The sequence below is a fragment of the Bolinopsis microptera genome, chromosome 6 (genome assembly GCF_026151205.1).
Source record: "Bolinopsis microptera isolate Bmic1 chromosome 6, MBARI_Bmic_1.0, whole genome shotgun sequence".
Lineage (NCBI taxonomy): Eukaryota > Metazoa > Ctenophora > Tentaculata > Lobata > Bolinopsidae > Bolinopsis > Bolinopsis microptera.
In genome coordinates this window covers 1,457,823-1,485,141 of record NC_087077.1, presented here as the reverse complement: position 1 = coordinate 1,485,141, position 27,319 = coordinate 1,457,823, and the positions used below count along the sequence as shown (strand labels likewise).

Sequence of the window (27,319 nt, the reverse complement as noted above, 5' to 3'; positions counted from 1 at the left end):
AAGTTCAACTTTGAACTTCAAACCACAAAAAGCGAAAGTTATTATAAAATTTAAATCAGAAGTATATTCGTAAATAATAAGATAACAGTAATGGCTGGTGCTGGTAGTGGTAGTAGAACTAGGGTATAGGTCGCTGGTAGCATCTTGGTAGAGCTGATAGTGATTAGTGATACACATACTGGACCACCCAGTATCACATTGACGGACTCTTTAATAATATATGTTATACTTATAGTCGTGTGTCGACGTAAAGCTGGAAAGCTCGACGTTGAACTTGAAGATTCTTTATATCATACTCATACAAATTTAATAAAAATGTCAAAAGCAGTTACGGCGTCAAGTACCAAATAAAAGAAGTGTCAGAAGTGACGTCATACCGGCTAGTATTATATAAGTAAGGAAATTTTTTACTCTCCATAAAAGCTCAATATTTTAAGCGGATTCTTAAATGACGTAGAAATCAATATAATATATTTCTGACCTCCCTGCAAACAGACACATTATATTTATACTTATTGAACCACGAAATAAACCAAAACTACCGTTTACCGGGATCTACTCAGGGAAATTGAATTACCTTACGAGACATATTTAATTTTAAAAGGTACGATAGTCGGTGGTTTTCCGAAAAAGACACCAATATATTTTCGGACTACCAAAATTTAGGTCACCATCATTGTTTTCCCTAAATTATTTTTCACGTATTTTCTTTAATTATGACTTAGTCGATTTACTATCAATATAGTAAGTTATGAATATGATTCATCTAAGATCTAGCCTTGACTCGATAACTCTATTAGTACGGGCTATCATGGTTTATCGCTGAGATCTAGCCTTGACTCGATAACTAAATTTCAATTTCAATAGTTTCATTTCACGAAACAATGTACATTTTCAACAACCCTTATAACCATAAATTTGTTCTGCACCAATTAACAGAAATTTTAATTACAAACAAGGGATACAAGTTTTATTGAAGCCGGAATAGTAACAACTAACCTCCATCCGTGATCCGACTATTAAAAAAAGTAAAAAAACGAGTCACACGACATTCGAAAAAAATAAGAGTAAGATTTGTCTCTCTCGGCAGAGCCGATATCTAGATTTACATCTATACAAGGAGCGGTTTACTGAGTAATGATGCTATAGATCGGGCCCGTTGGAGTGCATTAAAATAATTATTCCTTACTAGACGGCAGGGAGGTGGTATGGTGGTGTTGCGTATATTGTTCTTTGTTAACCGTGCTGATATATGGAGGAGAGCTCATGTTGGGCATGATACGTGAGTGGGGAGGGTTTTTAGAGCGTGATAAATTGTGGGGGATGCTATTATCTGCGCGGGGGTGTTTTTTGGGGATTGTTGTTAAGTGAGTTTGTTAACTCATTTAAATTTAAATAAGAAATGAAAAAATTTATTTGGTATTGCTTGGTAAGTCAATCTAGATATTTAAAAATTCGCATACATGATTAAAAATAATTTGTTCTATAAATGCAAAATATACGGTCAGGAAAAAAGTATTGCCTAACATAGGATAAGTAACAAATTTATTCGATAATTAAAATAAGAAAATAAAATGGAAATTTAAAAAGCCCGCCAAAACATTTTACAATTACATTACTCACCTCTAAAAGTATTTACTTTTAGTTTCACCGCTCGTATCAGGAGAAGCAGTATTCGTCTTCACAAAACAGTTTAAAGTCCTTTGTTTTTTCGATTGAGGAGTTGGCATGAGTCCAATTTTAACAGGATGTTTCTTACTACCCGATCCTAGCACCTTTTTAGACTTTTGGCTGCTCTGAGATTGAGTACTGATCCACTTATTGGAACTGGTTTGGGCGGGTCTATCCTCCGAGATGGAAGACTGCGAGGGTTTACGGAAGAGACCAAGTGTTCTGGGGGCGGGTTTTATTGGGGACGGTATTTTACATAGATTTTCCTGCGAATCAGACTTGACGTACTCCTCCGGTCCGTCAAACAATTTCTGAGAGACTGTTTTTTCTAGATTGATTGCGGAGGAATGGGAGGTCACCACGTGACTTGGTTGAGTGAAAACACTCTGGAATTTTTTCGGGGAATTCGCAGTTGAGATGGGGATGTTTTCTTTTGAATCTGACAGTTTTTTTAAGAAAGTTTTCTTAAACGGGTTATTTCCACTGTCTACCTCTTCTTTAGTAGCAAAGAAAAGACTTCTCTCTGAATTACTACAGGTTGTGTCTGCTTGAGAGTCAAGACTTCGACTTTCAGGGGATGCTTTGTTTGGTTTCTCAGGTTGGTCTCCACGAAAATAGCAGCTCTTCTGTTGAGTGGTTGCAGGAATTATCTTCCTCCGCTTGCCTAGGGTTCGGTGTGCTGTTAATCATTGAACCAGCCACGGTGAAAGAAAGAAAACTTAGAGGACAAAAGCAACGAGATGTAAAATAAATTTAAAATTTAAAACCTTTCTCCCTTTTTATATTTTCGAGTTTTTAGACTGATTTTTGGAACAACATAGCTTTCAGTTCAACTCACCTGAACCGTAGATCTTAACTAGCGTATCCTCCTCACCCTCAGTTAGCGACATATTAGTAATCTGCGGAGTGTTAGAATTCCTCTTGGCCGGCTTCAAAGTCGTGCTTGTTGGGGTATTTGAGGATGTCCGAGACTTAGTAGGAGACCAAGAAGTTAGAGAGGGCTCCGGTTTAGGTTTAAGTGGACGTTCCTGGATATATAATGATATGAATGATAGCAGTTTTAATATGTCATGTTCCGTATCAAAATATGATCCAAGTTTGGACGATACGACATCCATATATACTCACTATACAGATTATTAGAAATCTCATAATAATAAACCTTAACAGAAACAGCAGATCCCCAATCACTAGACTTGGTTCCCCAGTCCTTGCTAGCAGCTCCTGTTGTCGGAGTATCGGACCCTATCTTCCCCTTAGATTCCCTCCACTGGTCACAAGTCCGGACTACTTTAGCGTGCTGTCTGGGAAAGGAGCCCACTGATTGTCCTGTTTGAGGGTTGATATTCCCACTCGCATGCTGGATTCCTCGTTCCTTTTCAAATACTTCCCCTGGGCAGATAGAATCGGTTATTACACGGTTTAAGAGTACGCTTAGATTATAATGATAGGGATGGTTGTATGGTTTAAACTTCAAAGTAAGACCAGAATTATATATCTCTGGGATCTTTATCTCATTGACTTGTTTGATGAAATTAAAGTTACGACTTTAACAGCATCCCTCAACCTGCCTCTGAAATGTCACCAGACATCCATCACCCTTGTTTAAATCGCTACCACTTTATTCATAATATACTTAACTTTGACAGGAGAACACCAGATTCAATAATAAATCCTGACATTATTGCCAACCAGAGTTGTTCTGAAGAAGTCAGAATTTGATTCGATCTTAAATACCTCTACCGAAATTCAATTAAAATCCTAACATCAAACCTTTGATGTTTATTTGCCCCTCAAATTAAAGTGGTCCCCTTTCAAGTCGTTCCCTTTAGTTAACTTGCAGAACGCAGGACTATGAGGGATGATTTCATTCTTCGCGCTCTATCACGGCGATCAAGTTTGACGTTAGCACGGTGATTGCATTGAGAGATCTCGTACCATCTTGACAGTTTGAACTTTTAACGTTTGAATGCTAAACTACAGGAGGAGCTGTGAACTTGATTCCCAGAACATATTGCCATTATTGCAGAATATTATACCGGCTAGATGGACAAGAAGTTCCAGGATTTCCGAAACTAAGGTAGACATTCTATCAAATCCTTTATAAAAGGTATTGACTTATGTTATATGTCTTACAGTTACAAAATTCAATTTTCATAATAAGTCAAAAGTAGAGCTGGCAATTTTATAAACTAACCAAGAAAAGGAAGGAGCTGGCAATTTTATAAACTAACCAAGAAAAGGAAGGAGCTGGCAATTTTATAAACTAACCAAGAAAAGGAAGGTCTGCTACATCCAGGTGGGCAGGTAGAGGGTTAAGGGGTTTAACTGTCTGGCTGGCAGGGTCGAATACCAGGTGGTGTTTGAACGCCTGATCTGCCTGGGAGTGCCACGGTTAATTTGGAAGTTTTGCTCTAAATCTTGGAGCAATATATTATTTGGTTATAAACTATAATCGGATACTTTTACTTTTCAGACCACTTCCATTGAATAAAGAATAACTCTGAAAAAAGCTGTGTAATATCGTAAGGTAAATGCGAACGTTTCAAAGGGTACTTCTTTAGTACGATGAATTTGCGAACATAAGGTCTGCAAACAATGTAACTGAAAAACAAGCATAACTATTTCTAAATATCGTCTCACCTCTAAAAACCTCTCATAATACTCCTTTGTATCGATACTGCCAACGTTTTTCATGTTATGATTCGAGATAAAAGCTTTTATTCCCTTGTCGACGTTTTTAAACTTCCTAAACTGCTTGTGAACTGTCTTTAGCCCACATTTGGGAAGTCGGTCCAAGTAATCACATCCAGATATGATGCACATTTGTCTGAAAATAGATAGTGTTAATATAACAATATAGGAATATTATATTTATGCAAGTTAGTAATTTCATGGATTGTTCCCTGAATTGGCAGAATGCTCAAATGCTGGTATCTATCTCAAAAAGATTAATGGGACCTAATCTTAGGTGTAATGTGGTATGGCCAGTTCTGAAGAAATTTGTATCCGACTATCCAGTACCCGCATTCAAATTTGTGTACCACATACATTAGCTTGCGTTATAAGATTCCCATTGCATTGGGCCTCTACAATGTATGAATGTAAAGGCTTGATTTTCAAAAGAAAATTACCGCGGTAGCTATACACAAGCATATCATCGCCATTTAACCATATTTAGTTGCTTCCTCCGCAAAAGAAGAGCATCTTTAATATTTCAATAACTGTACCAGCTTAACCCTGTGACGGAGGTCACGTGACTATATCACACGTGATCACGTGATTACATAAAGCACGTGGGTTGCCCGGGAGATTGCTTCAAAGTGCACGTGATTAACACGGGGGTATCCCTTAGGGCTGACGAGGTGCTGCATAATTCAAATAACCGAACTGTTTTGAAATTAGGACCAAATTTGTTGGAGCCCTCATTTAAAGAGGTCAGTGAAATTGGCGAGATTTAAATTCATAAGATGCAAGGAACATCAAGCAAGTAGTTTTGAAACTGAATGGTAAGCACCGGTAAATTGTCTGCAAGTTTTAATCAGCTTGTAAAGAGTTAGTGGTTTTCACATGTTACGTTATCACTGAGGGGATGGAAGGGGATGAAAGCGGACATGCGACGTTCGATCAGACTCACGGTAAATAATAATTCAACTAGAGTAGAACTGACAAATTTCTTCTGTCTTTCCTTCTTTACGTGACCATTGTGCAGCTTCGTGATTCCAAGGTGACACAGAGCATTGTGAAAATACATATAATGCGATCGATAACATCAAATTTCTAATAAGTAGTTTGCTGCTATTGTGGGATATTTTGGCCCAGACAAGCCCAGACAAGCCCAGACAAGCCCAGACAAGCCCAGCGATCGAGTAGATGGGTTGATTAGGCTGACAATTGACTGGTAAATGGTTATATCAACGCAATTCTCTGTCTAATTCGGCTATTGTTCGCCCTTTTATTATTCTATTGTTTTCTTGTCTTAACCGCTCCAGAAAATATGTTGTCAATCCAATTCTGCGAACAAAGCTAACTGATACGTGAATTTGTGTATCAAATCAAATCAAGACTGTGACAAGATTGGTCACCAATCATTAATTTCTAGATAACCTAACAACAGTTTGAATCCATAGCAGTTAGAAATAATAGAATCGCTTGTTGCTGCTTGCAGCCACTTTTTAGATATTTTTCTTTGATCTCTCGGATTGACAAGGGTGCCACAGGAGCATCTCGTATTTAACATGCACCTCCCCCCCCCCCCCCCCCTTCACATGCACCTCCTCCTCCCCCCCCCCTTCACATGCACCCCCTCCCCCCCCCCCTTCACATGCACCTCCTCCACCAGCTGAGATGAGATGATGGGTCGGACAACCTCTGACAACAGCTCTCTATTGTCACAAGAATTGGTGCGATTTAATTGAGATGATAGCGCCTACAATCGGGATTTCATTGTATAATCTCATAAGTTTAGTGGTGATCAGATTGGGGGGCGTTTTTATAAGAGTATGCGGTGTTCACGGACCACAAATACCAACAGTGCTTTACTATGTTAGGCCCTTATATCGGCTCTGTCGAGTTTAATCTCAATCTTTACGAGTCCTTACTGAGTGTTTTTTGGATTACTACCGATATTGTTCGACCTACTCGATATTGCTTCGCTATATTATCGCTCCGTGATTACTTGTATCACCGGTCTGTGAACTGTGGATTAAAAATGGCAGTAGCTTGACGATATTTATACTCTGTAACTCGTAAACCATAACCATAGTTATGAGGTTATAGTACATCGTTAAATCTGCTGTTATCTAAGGCTGTTATCTGTAACTATATCTGATTAAAGGATCATAACACACAAAATGTGGGTTAACTCCATCTCAACACTTATTAACTTCAATTCGAAGAAACACAGATCTTTTTGACTTTTGTAGTACTAGTTAAATCCCGTACAATGTTTCCCATTTTAACGGACCAACCTGTAATGCCAACAATTTTGAAATACTCTCCCGAATTTTACAGCGACTGCCTAAAATGGCATTCGCATTCATAGAAATAGAGTTTAACACCTTCTGACAATCTCCCCACACCCTCACACAACCCCTCATAATACAGCTCATAACCCCTCATAACCCCTCATAACCCCACACAACCCCTCATAATACAGCACACAACCCCTCATAATACAGCACACAACCCCTCATAACCCCTCCAACCCCTCATAACCCCACACAACCCCTCATAATACAGCTCATAACCCCTCATAATACCCCCATAACCCCTCATAACCCCACACAACCCCTCATAATACAGCTCATAACCCCTCATAACCCCTCATAACCCCACACAACCCCTCATAATACAGCACACAACCCCTCATAATACAGCACACAACCCCTCATAACCCCACATAATACAGCACACAACCCCTCATAACCCCTCCAACCCCTCATAACCCCACACAACCCCTCATAATAAGATAATACAGCTCATAACCCCTCATAATACAGCACATAACCCCTCACAACCCCTCATAATACAGCACACAACCCCTCATAATACCCCCATAACCCCTCATAATACAGCTCATAACCCCTCATAACCCCACACAACCCCCACATAACCCCTCATAACCCCTCACACCCCCTCATAATACAGCTCACAACCCCTCATAACCCCTCACACCCCCACACAACCCCTCATAATACAGCACACAACCCCTCATAACCCCTCCAACCCCTCATAATACAGCACACAACCCCTCATAACCCCTCATAACCCCCCACACAACCCCTCATAATACAGCACACAACCCCTCATAATACAGCTCATATATAATAAACCATTTCCCCTGTAAACCCATCTGCTACCAGGAGTAACTAGTAAGTTGTACCCGCCATTATTTTCCGTGATAATTAGACCTCTCACTGCAAGGTAACTGTGTGAAACGTGTACAATACGACTTGGTAATGGCTGTTCGCAAGCCTGTCACGAGGAAGCTATTCACAATCCTGTGATTTCCACGCCGTTTATGAACCGTTTAGTTTTTGAATTGTTAGGTTCCTCGGGAATTTCCACTTTAAGGCAGCACAATTTCTAGCACGCAGTTTAAGTTTGAGGATACATTTTGTAGCTCATCTCAGAATGTCTCTGAAGATTGTGATAATAGTGACTGTGATGATGGTGAGGAGAACTAGTGGGAATATGATGACTAGTAGTAAGATTCTGGGGCTGTTTGACTCTACCATTAACAGCGAAGCTATTTTGGGGCTTTACGAACAGCAGACTGAACCGTTTGATGTTGATATGGACAAATTAGGTACTTTTAATCTCCTGTTTCGACTTTAAAAATATGGTGAAAAGCGGGTAAAAGCCAGTACAAACCCTGGCTCCATAACATGAAGACTTTGTTTTAACTTGTATGAAAAGCATTGATGACGTAGTAATTTCTGAAGAATTTTTTAAGAAATTGTGATTCCTAAGAATGGTCAATGAACTAATACATTTACATAACGTTACAAAATGTTTCAACACACAGTTTTCCATTATCAGGAGAGTTTGTAAGTAAAATAACAGCACACGAGTTTAACTTTTCCATTATCAGGAGAGTTTGTAAGTAAAATAACAGCACATGAGTTTAACTTTTCCATTATCAGGAGAGTTTGTAAGTAAAATAACAGCACACGAGTTTAACTTTTCCATTATCAGGAGAGTTTGTAAGTAAAATAACGGCACACGAGTTTAAAGGAGCCCTAGCAGCTCTGGAGACTCTACAGAGTGAAGCTAAGAAGAGGTACAGTGAGCACGTGTGGGACAGTAACATGACTAACTGGTACTATGATGTGTTCAGTAACCCTCTCCAGGATAATGAGGGTAACAGGTGTGTGGGTGGGTGGTACATTTCACTTTATAAAGCATGTAAATATATGCATATTCAAACGTTGCTTTAACAACTATTTTTACAAATTACCAGTGACGGGGATCAACATTCGAAATGTATGGAAGTGAGTTTACGATACAATCCACGACAATTGAAGCTGCATAAACACAGTGGAGAGTATGATTGTAACTCACTAAGATAACTGCCAGGATAGAAACACGCCTGTTTAGCTCACTAAGATAACTCTCAGGATAGCAACACGCCACATGCCGGATAAGTACAAAGGTAACGTGAGTCTAGCTGCTTCAGTCATCAGCATTCCTTTAGACGTGTATAATAACTGGACCGATGTACGGTGAGTTGGAACCCGAACAAAAGATTATGATTATTATCGTTCTTTAAAAACCCACTAAGGGCTTAGGGTAATATAATAAATATTTTTTAGCTACACTCCAAGGACCAGAGATGATGCAAAATACATCATTAATTGGCTGTTCGTGTTCAAATTGTAACACCGTTACAAACATCAGGAACACGATACAATGGAGCAGCAAGATGGAGGAGGTGTTTATCAGGAACTACCAAAACCACTCAGACTAATTGTAACACCGTTACAGGAACACGATACAATGGAGCAATAAGATGGAGGACGTGTTTATCAGGAACTACCAGAACCACTCAGACTAATTGTAACACCGTTACAGGAACACAATACAATGGAGCAATAAGATGGAGGAGGTGTTTATCAGGAACTACCAGAACCACTCAGACTAATTGTAACACCGTTACAGGAACACAATACAATGGAGCAGCAAGATGGAGGAGGTGTTTATCAGGAACTACCAGAACCACTCAGACTAATTGTAACACCGTTACAGGAACACAATACAATGGAGCAATAAGATGGAGGAAGTGTTTATCAGGAACTACCAGAACCACTCAGACTAATTGTAACACCGTTACAGGAACACAAAACAATGGAGCAATAAGATGGAGGAGGTGTTTATCAGGAACTACCAGAACCACTCAGACTAATTGTAACACCGTTACAGGAACACAATACAATGGAGCAGCAAGATGGAGGAGGTGTTTATCAGGAACTATCAGAACCACTCAGACTAATTGTAACACCGTTACAGGAACACGATACAATGGAGCAACAAGATGGAGGAGGTGTTTATCAGGAACTACCAGAACCACTCAGACTAATTGTAACACCGTTACAGGAACACGATACAATGGAGCAGCAAGATGGAGGAGGTGTTTATCAGGAACTATCAGAACCACTCAGACTAATTGTAACACCGTTACAGGAACACGATACAATGGAGCAATAAGATGGAGGAGGTGTTTATCAGGAACTATCAGAACCACTCAGACTAATTGTAACACCGTTACAGGAACACAATACAATGGAGCAGCAAGATGGAGGAGGTGTTTATCAGGAACTACCAGAACCACTCAGACTAATTGTAACACCGTTACAGGAACACAATACAATGGAGCAGCAAGATGGAGGAGGTGTTTATCAGGAACTACCAGAACCACTCAGACTAATTGTAACACCGTTACAGGAACACGATACAATGGAGCAGCAAGATGGAGGAGGTGTTTATCAGGAACTATCAGAACCACTCAGACTAATTGTAACACCGTTACAGGAACACAATACAATGGAGCAACAAGATGGAGGAGGTGTTTATCAGGAACTACCAGAACCACTCAGACTAATAGTAACACCGTTACAGGAACACGATACAATGGAGCAGCAAGATGGAGGAGGTGTTTATCAGGAACTATCAGAACCACTCAGACTAATTGTAACACCGTTACAGGAACACGATACAATGGAGCAGCAAGATGGAGGAGGTGTTTATCAGGAACTATCAGAACCACTCAGACTAATTGTAACACCGTTACAGGAACACGATACAATGGAGCAATAAGATGGAGGAGGTGTTTATCAGGAACTACAAGAACCACTCAGACTAATTGTAACACTGTTACAGGAACACGATACAATGGAGCAGCAAGATGGAGGAGGTGTTTATCAGGAACTACAAGAACCACTCAGACTAATTGTAACACCGTTACAGGAACACGATACAATGGAGCAATAAGATGGAGGAGGTGTTTATCAGGAACTATCAGAACCACTCAGACTAATTGTAACACCGTTACAGGAACACGATACAATGGAGCAACAAGATGGAGGAGGTGTTTATCAGGAACTACCAGAACCACTCAGACTAATTGTAACACCGTTACAGGAACACGATACAATGGAGCAGCAAGATGGAGGAGGTGTTTATCAGGAACTATCAGAACCACTCAGACTAATTGTAACACCGTTACAGGAACACGATACAATGGAGCAATAAGATGGAGGAGGTGTTTATCAGGAACTATCAGAACCACTCAGACTAATTGTAACACCGTTACAGGAACACAATACAATGGAGCAGCAAGATGGAGGAGGTGTTTATCAGGAACTACCAGAACCACTCAGACTAATAGTAACACCGTTACAGGAACACGATACAATGGAGCAGCAAGATGGAGGAGGTGTTTATCAGGAACTATCAGAACCACTCAGACTAATTGTAACACCGTTACAGGAACACGATACAATGGAGCAGCAAGATGGAGGAGGTGTTTATCAGGAACTATCAGAACCACTCAGACTAATTGTAACACCGTTACAGGAACACGATACAATGGAGCAATAAGATGGAGGAGGTGTTTATCAGGAACTACAAGAACCACTCAGACTAATTGTAACACTGTTACAGGAACACGATACAATGGAGCAGCAAGATGGAGGAGGTGTTTATCAGGAACTACAAGAACCACTCAGACTAATTGTAACACCGTTACAGGAACACGATACAATGGAGCAATAAGATGGAGGAGGTGTTTATCAGGAACTATCAGAACCACTCAGACTAATTGTAACACCGTTACAGGAACACAATACAATGGAGCAGCAAGATGGAGGAGGTGTTTATCAGGAACTATCAGAACCACTCAGACTAATTGTAACACCGTTACAGGAACACGATACAATGGAGCAATAAGATGGAGGAGGTGTTTATCAGGAACTACCAGAACCACTCAGACTAATTGTAACACCGTTACAGGAACACAATACAATGGAGCAATAAGATGGAGGAGGTGTTTATCAGGAACTACCAGAACCACTCAGACTAATTGTAACACCGTTACAGGAACACGATACAATGGAGCAGCAAGATGGAGGAGGTGTTTATCAGGAACTATCAGAACCACTCAGACTAATTGTAACACCGTTACAGGAACACAATACAATGGAGCAACAAGATGGAGGAGGTGTTTATCAGGAACTACAAGAACCACTCAGACTAATTGTAACACCGTTACAGGAACACGATACAATGGAGCAGCAAGATGGAGGAGGTGTTTATCAGGAACTATCAGAACCATCAGACTAATTGTAACACCGTTACAGGAACACGATACAATGGAGCAGCAAGATGGAGGAGGTGTTTATCAGGAACTACCAGAACCACTCAGACTAATTGTAACACCGTTACAGGAACACAATACAATGGAGCAGCAAGATGGAGGAGGTGTTTATCAGGAACTATCAGAACCACTCAGACTAATTGTAACACCGTTACAGGAACACAATACAATGGAGCAGCAAGATGGAGGAGGTGTTTATCAGGAACTACCAGAACCACTCAGACTAATTGTAACACCGTTACAGGAACACGATACAATGGAGCAATAAGATGGAGGAGGTGTTTATCAGGAACTATCAGAACCACTCAGACTAATTGTAACACCGTTACAGGAACACAATACAATGGAGCAGCAAGATGGAGGAGGTGTTTATCAGGAACTACCAGAACCACTCAGACTAATTGTAACACCGTTACAGGAACACGATACAATGGAGCAGCAAGATGGAGGAGGTGTTTATCAGGAACTATCAGAACCACTCAGACTAATTGTAACACCGTTACAGGAACACAATACAATGGAGCAGCAAGATGGAGGAGGTGTTTATCAGGAACTACCAGAACCACTCAGACTAATTGTAACACCGTTACAGGAACACAATACAATGGAGCAGCAAGATGGAGGAGGTGTTTATCAGGAACTACCAGAACCACTCAGACTAATTGTAACACCGTTACAGGAACACGATACAATGGAGCAGCAAGATGGAGGAGGTGTTTATCAGGAACTACCAGAACCACTCAGACTAATTGTAACACCGTTACAGGAACACGATACAATGGAGCAGCAAGATAGAGGAGGTGTTTATCAGGAACTACCAGAACCACTCAGACTAATTGTAACACCGTTACAGGAACACGATACAATGGAGCAGCAAGATGGAGGAGGTGTTTATCAGGAACTATCAGAACCACTCAGACTAATTGTAACACCGTTACAGGAACACAATACAATGGAGCAGCAAGATGGAGGAGGTGTTTATCAGGAACTACCAGAACCACTCAGACTAATTGTAACACCGTTACAGGAACACGATACAATGGAGCAACAAGATGGAGGAGGTGTTTATCAGGAACTACAAGAACCACTCAGACTAATTGTAACACCGTTACAGGAACACAATACAATGGAGCAATAAGATGGAGGAGGTGTTTATCAGGAACTACCAGAACCACTCAGACTAATTGTAACACCGTTACAGGAACACGATACAATGGAGCAGCAAGATGGAGGAGGTGTTTATCAGGAACTATCAGAACCACTCAGACTAATTGTAACACCGTTACAGGAACACGATACAATGGAGCAATAAGATGGAGGAGGTGTTTATCAGGAACTACAAGAACCACTCAGACTAATTGTAACACCGTTACAGGAACACAATACAATGGAGCAATAAGATGGAGGAAGTGTTTATCAGGAACTACCAGAACCACTCAGACTAATTGTAACACCGTTACAGGAACACAAAACAATGGAGCAATAAGATGGAGGAGGTGTTTATCAGGAACTACCAGAACCACTCAGACTAATTGTAACACCGTTACAGGAACACAATACAATGGAGCAGCAAGATGGAGGAGGTGTTTATCAGGAACTATCAGAACCACTCAGACTAATTGTAACACCGTTACAGGAACACGATACAATGGAGCAACAAGATGGAGGAGGTGTTTATCAGGAACTACCAGAACCACTCAGACTAATTGTAACACCGTTACAGGAACACGATACAATGGAGCAGCAAGATGGAGGAGGTGTTTATCAGGAACTATCAGAACCACTCAGACTAATTGTAACACCGTTACAGGAACACGATACAATGGAGCAATAAGATGGAGGAGGTGTTTATCAGGAACTATCAGAACCACTCAGACTAATTGTAACACCGTTACAGGAACACAATACAATGGAGCAGCAAGATGGAGGAGGTGTTTATCAGGAACTATCAGAACCACTCAGACTAATTGTAACACCGTTACAGGAACACGATACAATGGAGCAGCAAGATGGAGGAGGTGTTTATCAGGAACTATCAGAACCACTCAGACTAATTGTAACACCGTTACAGGAACACGATACAATGGAGCAATAAGATGGAGGAGGTGTTTATCAGGAACTACAAGAACCACTCAGACTAATTGTAACACTGTTACAGGAACACGATACAAAGGAGCAGCAAGATGGAGGAGGTGTTTATCAGGAACTACAAGAACCACTCAGACTAATTGTAACACCGTTACAGGAACACGATACAATGGAGCAATAAGATGGAGGAGGTGTTTATCAGGAACTATCAGAACCACTCAGACTAATTGTAACACCGTTACAGGAACACAATACAATGGAGCAGCAAGATGGAGGAGGTGTTTATCAGGAACTATCAGAACCACTCAGACTAATTGTAACACCGTTACAGGAACACGATACAATGGAGCAATAAGATGGAGGAGGTGTTTATCAGGAACTACCAGAACCACTCAGACTAATTGTAACACCGTTACAGGAACACAATACAATGGAGCAATAAGATGGAGGAGGTGTTTATCAGGAACTACCAGAACCACTCAGACTAATTGTAACACCGTTACAGGAACACGATACAATGGAGCAGCAAGATGGAGGAGGTGTTTATCAGGAACTATCAGAACCACTCAGACTAATTGTAACACCGTTACAGGAACACAATACAATGGAGCAACAAGATGGAGGAGGTGTTTATCAGGAACTACAAGAACCACTCAGACTAATTGTAACACCGTTACAGGAACACGATACAATGGAGCAGCAAGATGGAGGAGGTGTTTATCAGGAACTATCAGAACCATCAGACTAATTGTAACACCGTTACAGGAACACGATACAATGGAGCAGCAAGATGGAGGAGGTGTTTATCAGGAACTACCAGAACCACTCAGACTAATTGTAACACCGTTACAGGAACACAATACAATGGAGCAGCAAGATGGAGGAGGTGTTTATCAGGAACTATCAGAACCACTCAGACTAATTGTAACACCGTTACAGGAACACAATACAATGGAGCAGCAAGATGGAGGAGGTGTTTATCAGGAACTACCAGAACCACTCAGACTAATTGTAACACCGTTACAGGAACACGATACAATGGAGCAATAAGATGGAGGAGGTGTTTATCAGGAACTATCAGAACCACTCAGACTAATTGTAACACCGTTACAGGAACACAATACAATGGAGCAGCAAGATGGAGGAGGTGTTTATCAGGAACTACCAGAACCACTCAGACTAATTGTAACACCGTTACAGGAACACGATACAATGGAGCAGCAAGATGGAGGAGGTGTTTATCAGGAACTATCAGAACCACTCAGACTAATTGTAACACCGTTACAGGAACACAATACAATGGAGCAGCAAGATGGAGGAGGTGTTTATCAGGAACTACCAGAACCACTCAGACTAATTGTAACACCGTTACAGGAACACGATACAATGGAGCAGCAAGATGGAGGAGGTGTTTATCAGGAACTACCAGAACCACTCAGACTAATTGTAACACCGTTACAGGAACACGATACAATGGAGCAGCAAGATAGAGGAGGTGTTTATCAGGAACTACCAGAACCACTCAGACTAATTGTAACACCGTTACAGGAACACGATACAATGGAGCAGCAAGATGGAGGAGGTGTTTATCAGGAACTATCAGAACCACTCAGACTAATTGTAACACCGTTACAGGAACACAATACAATGGAGCAGCAAGATGGAGGAGGTGTTTATCAGGAACTACCAGAACCACTCAGACTAATTGTAACACCGTTACAGGAACACGATACAATGGAGCAACAAGATGGAGGAGGTGTTTATCAGGAACTACAAGAACCACTCAGACTAATTGTAACACCGTTACAGGAACACAATACAATGGAGCAATAAGATGGAGGAGGTGTTTATCAGGAACTACCAGAACCACTCAGACTAATTGTAACACCGTTACAGGAACACGATACAATGGAGCAGCAAGATGGAGGAGGTGTTTATCAGGAACTATCAGAACCACTCAGACTAATTGTAACACCGTTACAGGAACACGATACAATGGAGCAATAAGATGGAGGAGGTGTTTATCAGGAACTACAAGAACCACTCAGACTAATTGTAACACCGTTACAGGAACACGATACAATGGAGCAACAAGATGGAGGAGGTGTTTATCAGGAACTATCAGAACCACTCAGACTAATTGTAACACCGTTACAGGAACACGATACAATGGAGCAGCAAGATGGAGGAGGTGTTTATCAGGAACTACAAGAACCACTCAGACTAATTGTAACACCGTTACAGGAACACGATACAATGGAGCAATAAGATGGAGGAGGTGTTTATCAGGAACTACCAGAACCACTCAGACTAATTGTAACACCGTTACAGGAACACGATACAATGGAGCAGCAAGATGGAGGAGGTGTTTATCAGGAACTACAAGAACCACTCAGACTAATTGTAACACCGTTACAGGAACACAATACAATGGAGCAATAAGATGGAGGAGGTGTTTATCAGGAACTACCAGAACCACTCAGACTAATTGTAACACCGTTACAGGAACACGATACAATGGAGCAGCAAGATGGAGGAGGTGTTTATCAGGAACTACAAGAACCACTCAGACTAATTGTAACACCGTTACAGGAACACAATACAATGGAGCAATAAGATGGAGGAGGTGTTTATCAGGAACTACAAGAACCACTCAGACTAATTGTAACACCGTTACAGGAACACGATACAATGGAGCAGCAAGATGGAGGAGGTGTTTATCAGGAACTACAAGAACCACTCAGACTAATTGTAACACCGTTACAGGAACACGATACAATGGAGCAACAAGATGGAGGAGGTGTTTATCAGGAACTACCAGAACCACTCAGACTAATTGTAACACCGTTACAGGAACACGATACAATGGAGCAGCAAGATGGAGGAGGTGTTTATCAGGAACTACCAGAACCACTCAGACTAATTGTAACACCGTTACAGGAACACAATACAATGGAGCAATAAGATGGAGGAGGTGTTTATCAGGAACTATCAGAACCACTCAGACTAATTGTAACACCGTTACAGGAACACAATACAATGGAGCAGCAAGATGGAGGAGGTGTTTATCAGGAACTACCAGAACCACTCAGACTAATTGTAACACCGTTACAGGAACACGATACAATGGAGCAACAAGATGGAGGAGGTGTTTATCAGGAACTATCAGAACCACTCAGACTAATTGTAACACCGTTACAGGAACACAATACAATGGAGCAGCAAGATGGAGGAGGTGTTTATCAGGAACTATCAGAACCACTCAGACTAATTGTAACACCGTTACAGGAACACGATACAATGGAGCAATAAGATGGAGGAGGTGTTTATCAGGAACTATCAGAACCACTCAGACTAATTGTAACACCGTTACAGGAACACGATACAATGGAGCAATAAGATGGAGGAGGTGTTTATCAGGAACTACCAGAACCACTCAGACTAATTGTAACACCGTTACAGGAACACGATACAATGGAGCAGCAAGATGGAGGAGGTGTTTATCAGGAACTACAAGAACCACTCAGACTAATTGTAACACCGTTACAGGAACACAATACAATGGAGCAATAAGATGGAGGAGGTGTTTATCAGGAACTACCAGAACCACTCAGACTAATTGTAACACCGTTACAGGAACACGATACAATGGAGCAGCAAGATGGAGGAGGTGTTTATCAGGAACTACAAGAACCACTCAGACTAATTGTAACACCGTTACAGGAACACAATACAATGGAGCAATAAGATGGAGGAGGTGTTTATCAGGAACTACAAGAACCACTCAGACTAATTGTAACACCGTTACAGGAACACGATACAATGGAGCAGCAAGATGGAGGAGGTGTTTATCAGGAACTACAAGAACCACTCAGACTAATTGTAACACCGTTACAGGAACACGATACAATGGAGCAACAAGATGGAGGAGGTGTTTATCAGGAACTACCAGAACCACTCAGACTAATTGTAACACCGTTACAGGAACACGATACAATGGAGCAGCAAGATGGAGGAGGTGTTTATCAGGAACTACCAGAACCACTCAGACTAATTGTAACACCGTTACAGGAACACAATACAATGGAGCAGCAAGATGGAGGAGGTGTTTATCAGGAACTACAAGAACCACTCAGACTAATTGTAACACCGTTACAGGAACACAATACAATGGAGCAATAAGATGGAGGAGGTGTTTATCAGGAACTATCAGAACCACTCAGACTAATTGTAACACCGTTACAGGAACACAATACAATGGAGCAGCAAGATGGAGGAGGTGTTTATCAGGAACTACCAGAACCACTCAGACTAATTGTAACACCGTTACAGGAACACAATACAATGGAGCAACAAGATGGAGGAGGTGTTTATCAGGAACTATCAGAACCACTCAGACTAATTGTAACACCGTTACAGGAACACAATACAATGGAGCAATAAGATGGAGGAGGTGTTTATCAGGAACTACCAGAACCACTCAGACTAATTGTAACACCGTTACAGGAACACGATACAATGGAGCAGCAAGATGGAGGAGGTGTTTATCAGGAACTATCAGAACCACTCAGACTAATTGTAACACCGTTACAGGAACACGATACAATGGAGCAGCAAGATGGAGGAGGTGTTTATCAGGAACTACCAGAACCACTCAGACTAATTGTAACACCGTTACAGGAACACAATACAATGGAGCAGCAAGATGGAGGAGGTGTTTATCAGGAACTATCAGAACCACTCAGACTAATTGTAACACCGTTACAGGAACACGATACAATGGAGCAACAAGATGGAGGAGGTGTTTATCAGGAACTATCAGAACCACTCAGACTAATTGTAACACCGTTACAGGAACACGATACAATGGAGCAACAAGATGGAGGAGGTGTTTATCAGGAACTACCAGAACCACTCAGACTAATTGTAACACCGTTACAGGAACACGATACAATGGAGCAGCAAGATGGAGGAGGTGTTTATCAGGAACTACCAGAACCACTCAGACTAATTGTAACACCGTTACAGGAACACGATACAATGGAGCAATAAGATGGAGGAGGTGTTTATCTGGAACTATCAGAACCACTCAGACTAATTGTAACACCGTTACAGGAACACGATACAATGGAGCAGCAAGATGGAGGAGGTGTTTATCAGGAACTACCAGAACCACTCAGACTAATTGTAACACCGTTACAGGAACACGATACAATGGAGCAATAAGATGGAGGACGTGTTTATCAGGAACTACCAGAACCACTCAGACTAATTGTAACACCGTTACAGGAACACGATACAATGGAGCAATAAGATGGAGGAGGTGTTTATCAGGAACTACCAGAACCACTCAGACTAATTGTATGATAAGGGTTAAATTATAACACCGTTACAGGAACACGATACAATGGAGCAGCAAGATGGAGGAGGTGTTTATCAGGAACTACCAGAACCACTCAGACTAATTGTAACACCGTTACAGGAACACGATACAATGGAGCAGCAAGATAGAGGTGTTTATCAGGAACTACCAGAACCACTCAGACTAATTGTAACACCGTTACAGGAACACGATACAATGGAGCAATAAGATGGAGGAGGTGTTTATCAGGAACTACCAGAACCACTCAGACTAATTGTAACACCGTTACAGGAACACGATACAATGGAGCAATAAGATGGAGGAGGTGTTTATCAGGAACTACCAGAACCACTCAGACTAATTGTAACACCGTTACAGGAACACGATACAATGGAGCAGCAAGATGGAGGAGGTGTTTATCAGGAACTACCAGAACCACTCAGACTAATTGTAACACCGTTACAGGAACACAATACAATGGAGCAATAAGATGGAGGAGGTGTTTATCAGGAACTATCAGAACCACCCAGACTAATTGTAACACCGTTACAGGAACACGATACAATGGAGCAGCAAGATGGAGGAGGTGTTTATCAGGAACTATCAGAACCACTCAGACTAATTGTAACACCGTTACAGGAACACGATACAATGGAGCAACAAGATGGAGGAGGTGTTTATCAGGAACTACCAGAACCACTCAGACTAATTGTAACACCGTTACAGGAACACGATACAATGGAGCAGCAAGATGGAGGAGGTGTTTATCAGGAACTATCAGAACCACTCAGACTAATTGTAACACCGTTACAGGAACACAATACAATGGAGCAATAAGATGGAGGAGGTGTTTATCAGGAACTACCAGAACCACTCAGACTAATTGTAACACCGTTACAGGAACACGATACAATGGAGCAGCAAGATGGAGGAGGTGTTTATCAGGAACTACCAGAACCACTCAGACTAATTGTAACACCGTTACAGGAACACGATACAATGGAGCAATAATATGGAGGAGGTGTTTATCAGGAACTACCAGAACCACTCAGACTAATTGTAACACCGTTACAGGAACACAATACAATGGAGCAACAAGATGGAGGAGGTGTTTATCAGGAACTACCAGAACCACTCAGACTAATTGTAACACTGTTACAGGAACACGATACAATGGAGCAATAAGATGGAGGAGGTGTTTATCAGGAACTATCAGAACCACTCAGACTAATTGTAACACCATTACAGGAACACGATACAATGGAGCAGCAAGATGGAGGAGGTGTTTATCAGGAACTATCAGAACCACTCAGACTAATTGTAACACCGTTACAGGAACACGATACAATGGAGCAATAATATGGAGGAGGTGTTTATCAGGAACTACCAGAACCACTCAGACTAATTGTAACACTGTTACAGGAACACGATACAATGGAGCAATAAGATGGAGGAGGTGTTTATCAGGAACTATCAGAACCACTCAGACTAATTGTAACACCGTTACAGGAACACGATACAATGGAGCAGCAAGATGGAGGAGGTGTTTATCAGGAACTATCAGAACCACTCAGACTAATTGTAACACCGTTACAGGAACACAATACAATGGAGCAATAAGATGGAGGAGGTGTTTATCAGGAACTACCAGAACCACTCAGACTAATTGTAACACCGTTACAGGAACACGATACAATGGAGCAGCAAGATGGAGGAGGTGTTTATCAGGAACTATCAGAACCACTCAGACTAATTGTAACACCGTTACAGGAACACAATACAATGGAGCAATAAGATGGAGGAGGTGTTTATCAGGAACTACCAGAACCACTCAGACTAATTGTAACACCGTTACAGGAACACGATACAATGGAGCAGCAAGATGGAGGAGGTGTTTATCAGGAACTATCAGAACCACTCAGACTAATTGTAACACCGTTACAGGAACACGATACAATGGAGCAGCAAGATGGAGGAGGTGTTTATCAGGAACTACCAGAACCACTCAGACTAATTGTAACACCGTTACAGGAACACGATACAATGGAGCAGCAAGATGGAGGAGGTGTTTATCAGGAACTATCAGAACCACTCAGACTAATTGTAACACCGTTACAGGAACACAATACAATGGAGCAATAAGATGGAGGAGGTGTTTATCAGGAACTACCAGAACCACTCATACTAATTGTAACACCGTTACAGGAACACGATACAATGGAGCAATAAGATGGAGGATGTGTTTATCAGGAACTACCAGAACCACTCAGACTAATTGTAACACCGTTACAGGAACACGATACAATGGAGCAGCAAGATGGAGGAGGTGTTTATCAGGAACTACCAGAACCACTCAGACTAATTGTAACACCGTTACAGGAACACGATACAATGGAGCAATAAGATGGAGGAGGTGTTTATCAGGAACTACCAGAACCACTCAGACTAATTGTAACACCGTTACAGGAACACGATACAATGGAGCAGCAAGATGGAGGAGGTGTTTATCAGGAACTACCAGAACCACTCAGACTAATTGTAACACCGTTACAGGAACACGATACAATGGAGCAGCAAGATGGAGGAGGTGTTTATCAGGAACTACCAGAACCACTCAGACTAATTGTAACACCGTTACAGGAACACAATACAATGGAGCAGCAAGATGGAGGAGGTGTTTATCAGGAACTACCAGAACCACTCAGACTAATTGTAACACCGTTACAGGAACACGATACAATGGAGCAATAAGATGGAGGAGGTGTTTATCAGGAACTACCAGAACCACTCAGACTAATTGTAACACCGTTACAGGAACACGATACAATGGAGCAGCAAGATGGAGGAGGTGTTTATCAGGAACTACCAGAACCACTCAGACTAATTGTAACACCGTTACAGGAACACGATACAATGGAGCAATAAGATGGAGGAGGTGTTTATCAGGAACTATCAGAACCACTCAGACTAATTGTAACACCGTTACAGGAACACAATACAATGGAGCAATAAGATGGAGGAGGTGTTTATCAGGAACTATCAGAACCACTCAGACTAATTGTAACACCGTTACAGGAACACGATACAATGGAGCAATAAGATGGAGGAGGTGTTTATCAGGAACTATCAGAACCACTCAGACTACCTAGTCTGGCAGTATATCGGCACCCCACAGGGAGTAATGAGGACCTACCCGGCCATGTCTCTCTACCCTCTCAGCAGGACTAACTTCGATGTCAGGAAGCGGCCCTGGTACAACGCTGGTATAGGCTGTCCTAAGGATGTGATGGTACTGGTGGATGTTAGTGGGAGTATGGATGGTCGCCCGCTGGTATTGATGAAAGCAACTTTCAGAGAGTTGTGGAGCAGATTATATCTGATATGGATTTCATAGCTGCGATTAAAGTTGGAGAGTCAGCCTCGTTCCTAACCTGTCACAAACAGCTCATGCGTGCTACTAAGCAAACAAAGAACCTGATGTATAATGAGATAGACCGGCTGAAAGGTAGGTGGCACTGCGAGGTGGGAATCAGGACTAAACCTAGCCTTCCAAACCCTGGACTCTAACCACAACACGGCTCAGTGCGAGAAAGCTGTGGTTATAATGTCTGATGAGATAACCCAGCCGGTTGATGAGATAGTTTACAGGTTAAACTCTGATAAACGTGTACGAGTTTACTCTTTGTCCTTCAGAAGAAATGAGGCTTTCTACAAAGACAGACTTCAACAAACAGCGTGCAACCACCGGGTAGTTACAACAAGATCCTAAGTTACGGAGACATAGATACAGCCCTGCAGGAGATAGTGAAGACAGGGAATGAGCCGTTAAAAGGACAGGACATCACCCCGACCTGGAGTAATGCGTATAAAGATCTAGGTGAGGTTGGGATGGTGGTGACAGCTACTCTACCTCTAGTGGTGGACTCCTCCCCCTCCCAGAGGAGCATCACTAACGCCTCTCCAACCACTTTCTTGGGTATCGTAGGACTGGACTTCAAAGCTTCTAGAATAGTTAGGATAAGTGGGAGCGTGTTGCCGGTTCAATGTGTGTTAATGATAGTTAACAACAAGGGATATCCAATATACCACCCCCGGATCTCACAGTACTCTTACGACAGAGTCAACACCAGACTCAACAAGTTCCAATCCACCAAGGAGAACAACCGTGACTTGTTTGATCTGGAGAAGGTGATGATTGACAAGGGAAAGGTGGTGAAGAGTTCCCAACATTCCTCAACGCCCAGCTATTCAACACGTCAGAGAATGGTGGGAGGGGGGAGGAGTCTCACTCGGAGCATCATGGTCGGGACTGGTATCAACCCCTGGTATTTCAGGTATTTCCCCTCCATCAGACACCCCTGTCCATGGCTGTTATCTGGACTTCTTACCCTCAGAAGTATTACATGTACAACAAGGGGTATCTCCACATACCAACTATAAACCGTATCATTGAGTCGTGGGGTGAGAAAATATACTATGACTTTGAGGAGAACGCATGCAAGATAAAAGAACTTCTACAGACCAGATCAGACGAGCAGGATGGTGATAAACTTGTTTGGAATAAGACGGATGTTTGTTCTACCTTTATGTTTTCAGTCCTGACAGATGTCCTACTGTCACAGAATATAAGCCAGCAATTCTATCCCTCGAATGAGGTCACTGTGATCAATCACTTCATGATGACATATACCGGACTCATATTCTTTAGCAACAAAACTTGGAAACAAGAGCCCCAAATCGAGAAATCTTTCAAATTGTTTTACCATTTCAAGAAGTCGAGCAGAAAGCTAGAAGATGTTGACGTCCTCGTAACTCTACCGGTCAGAAGCGTGGCTCTCGTGTAGTTTTCCTTATTAAACCACTCAAGATGAAGTCTCAGAGCGATACAGGAAATACTTCTACTCAAATAAGTGCTCTGGGACTGGAGGTGGATCTAAACTCATTTCGACAATTCCTGTTTCCTGGTAGGGGGAAGGAAGAGAGGAGAATGCTTATTGATGAGAACGGAATGATTGTCATGACCTCGCTGGACGATCGGACTGGATTCCTGGGTTTCAGCTACCCTACCTTGTTCCGTACATTACACAGAAAAGGAGTGTACAGGAAGATAGACTATCAGGAGTGTATTCATGAGTGTGAGGTTGTTATCAACACTCAGCCACCCAAACGTCCGACCAGCTCAGCATTCAGAGTTCACCGCTCGTTCATATCTCTGTTGAGTGAGCTGTTGAGCCTCTTGTTAGCACTGCTCCTTTCCCAGATTACCGAGGCGGCTCACAGTAATCTCTACAAGACTATGGACTGCTGCAAGGAGTACAGTCAGTACCAACGAAACACTACTTTCCCTAAGTTTACAGTGGAGAGTTGGTGTCAGGGCTGTCTATCTCAGATCACGGTATCAGATGTCCCTAAAACTAATCTGATCCTGATAACGGATCATACTCTAAACTGCACGTGTGACTCCAGGAAAGTAGATCTAGAAGGAGATATTATTCCTGAACGGGATGGGGAGGAGGCGTGTTTACCGTTGGAAGGGGAGGAGATCAGAGACGAGGATTATTATGTGAGCTTCCAGAGCTGTGTGTTGGGGAACCACAGTTCTGCAGTCTGCAGTGGTACAATGGGGCAGTGGGGCAGAGGTCATTTTAGTCACATAATCTGGGTACATTTAATATTTTCTATTCTGTTTGTAAAAGTTTGATTTTGAGTTAGCACATGATTGATTAGGTTTTTATGTACAACCAAGAATGTGTTTACATATGTTTTAATTTGAATTATTTGCAAACAACAGTTTATGTAAAGTGATTAATTCGCTTTTCAAGATCACACCGGGATTGTTTCTGATAAATCAGGACAAACTACCCAAAATTGAAATGGATGACGATATCATTGTTTAAATTGGATAAAACGATTATCTTATTAATCGCGGTAATACAAAATCTTGGTAACACTAAAATGCCTTGAATATATCAGCCACTTAAGGCTTAAACGACCCAAATCTTCAACAATTACCTAATACCTATCTAGCTAAAACACTCATAAATTTTGAACGTTAAATTACCTGAACTTTTCGATAGACCATCCATCGAATCTAGGTTCATCAGTTGACTTGCCCAGGTCGGACAAGTCTATCTCAATACCGTACCCTTGCTCGTCCATCTTAAAAAGGACTTTCTGAGGGTGATAATGTCGTGAGCACAGAGCAGTGGATCTATTTAGTTATGAAAAGTAGTCACAATTCATTACTAAATCGTGAAACATGAGAATGAGAAAAGAGTATATCCTCCCTTCTTACCTGGCAACCGAAAGGTAGAAGATCGGAATCCTCTGTAATAGCGAAATCAACAACCCCAGATTTAACGAGATAAGTAATCTGAGCATCGGCTTCATACGGTGCTACAATAACAGGGACATTCATCGCGCTACATTCCTTTATTACCTGAGAGGAAACAGATATGAGAAACTAGACAAACAGATATGTTTCACGACAGATGTGTTTTAGGAAAATTAAACATTAGATAAATAGATAACATGAAGATAACAATTAACAGGATGCCATAAATAAACAGCAGACCAGGGGTTACCTCAACAACCATATCGTTAGTGATGCTGATAGCTTTTTGGAACATGTCCACTGCCCCGCTCTTGTTTCCCTCCGCAAGCAACTTCTTTCCTTTCTCTCTGTTAGCCTGGGGATAAAAGTATAATTTTAGGTGCTTTCTATGGTTCGAACTTTCTATGGTTCGAATATAATCATATTATCACGTTACTAAGTATTAATTAAGCGAGTGAGGTTTGCAAATACTCAGGAAATATTTTAGATAACATTGTTTATTACTAAAATTGTGTATAACCGACCTGTCTTACATCCCTTCTCTTTTCATTGGTATTCTTCTTGGAGGGAGTGTTACAGCCATCAAACACCATCACAGGGTACACCTTGTTATATAGCAGTAGTTTTATACGCTTCGCTATGTAGTTCACATACCTTGTCGTGGGTTGTCCTGAAAATAGAGTTGGACTCAAACCTTGAACATGAACATTTGCCGGTAAAACTAGATACTATCAATACGATGAATCTAACCTGAATTTTGCTGCATCTAAACAAACAATTTGTTTGATGAAACAATGAAGTGTAACGATGAAGTGTAACGATGAACTGTAACGATGAAGTGTAACGATGAACTGTAACGATGAACTGTAACAATGAAGTGTAACGATGAAGTGTAACGATGAACTGTAACGATGAAGTGTAACGATGAACTGTAACGATGAACTGTAACGATGAAGTGTAACGATGAACTGTAACGATGAAGTGTAACGATGAAGTGTAACGATGAACTGTAACGATGAAGTGTAACGATGAAGTGTAACGATGAAGTGTAACGATGAAGTGTAACGATGAAGTGTAACGATGAAGTGTAACGATGAAGTGTAACGATGAAGTGTAACGATGAAATGTAACGATGAACTGTAACGATGAAGTGTAACGATGAAGTGTAACGATGAAGTGTAACGATGAAGTGTAACGATGAAGTGTAACGATGAAGTGTAACGATGAAGTGTAACGATGAAGTGTAACGATGAACTGTAACGATGAAGTGTAACGATGAAGTGTAACGATATAGTGTAACAAATACCTGTAGCAAGCTCGAAAGCACAGGAGAAAGCACCGCGATGTAACCAGCAGGAGGTATCAACAGCCACACACCGCCCAGCATACTGACCTACGTGCACTTTCTTGTGGATGTTGGAGAGGAATGGGAGCAGCCCTGTTATACCCATCCTATTGGAGAAACCATAGGCTAGCAAGTCGTGTTGGA

General features: G+C 41.5%; 1 protein-coding gene across 1 annotated transcript; it reads right to left on the bottom strand.

Annotated features, from left to right (window-relative positions):
* Positions 1-1,417: 1,417 nt before the first annotated feature.
* Positions 1,418-27,297, bottom strand: LOC134817319 (exonuclease 1-like). The gene is made up of 10 exons (XM_063826453.1): positions 27,137-27,297; positions 26,355-26,500; positions 26,081-26,185; positions 25,792-25,935; positions 25,558-25,670; positions 4,315-4,501; positions 3,943-4,051; positions 2,834-3,063; positions 2,510-2,699; positions 1,418-2,335 (listed from the first exon to the last, which is right to left on the bottom strand). Exons 1-10 carry the CDS (start codon positions 27,279-27,281, stop codon positions 1,626-1,628), a joined length of 2,079 nt encoding a protein of 692 aa, XP_063682523.1. The 5' UTR covers positions 27,282-27,297; the 3' UTR covers positions 1,418-1,625.
* Between the last annotated feature and the right edge of the window lie 22 nt (positions 27,298-27,319).

What these genes read in the sequence shown, in the direction of transcription:
- LOC134817319 (XM_063826453.1), bottom strand. Translation starts at nt 27,281, where the DNA reads ATGGGTATAACAGGGCTGCTCCCATTCCTCTCCAACATCCACAAGAAA. An exon ending in TTCTACCTTTCGGTTGCCAG is followed by an intron (nt 25,671 to 25,791) that starts GTAAGAAGGGAG and finishes TATCACCCTCAG; the next exon opens with AAAGTCCTTTTTAAGATGGA. An exon ending in TGGTCTATCGAAAAGTTCAG is followed by an intron (nt 4,502 to 25,557) that starts GTAATTTAACGT and finishes ATCTATTTTCAG; the next exon opens with ACAAATGTGCATCATATCTG.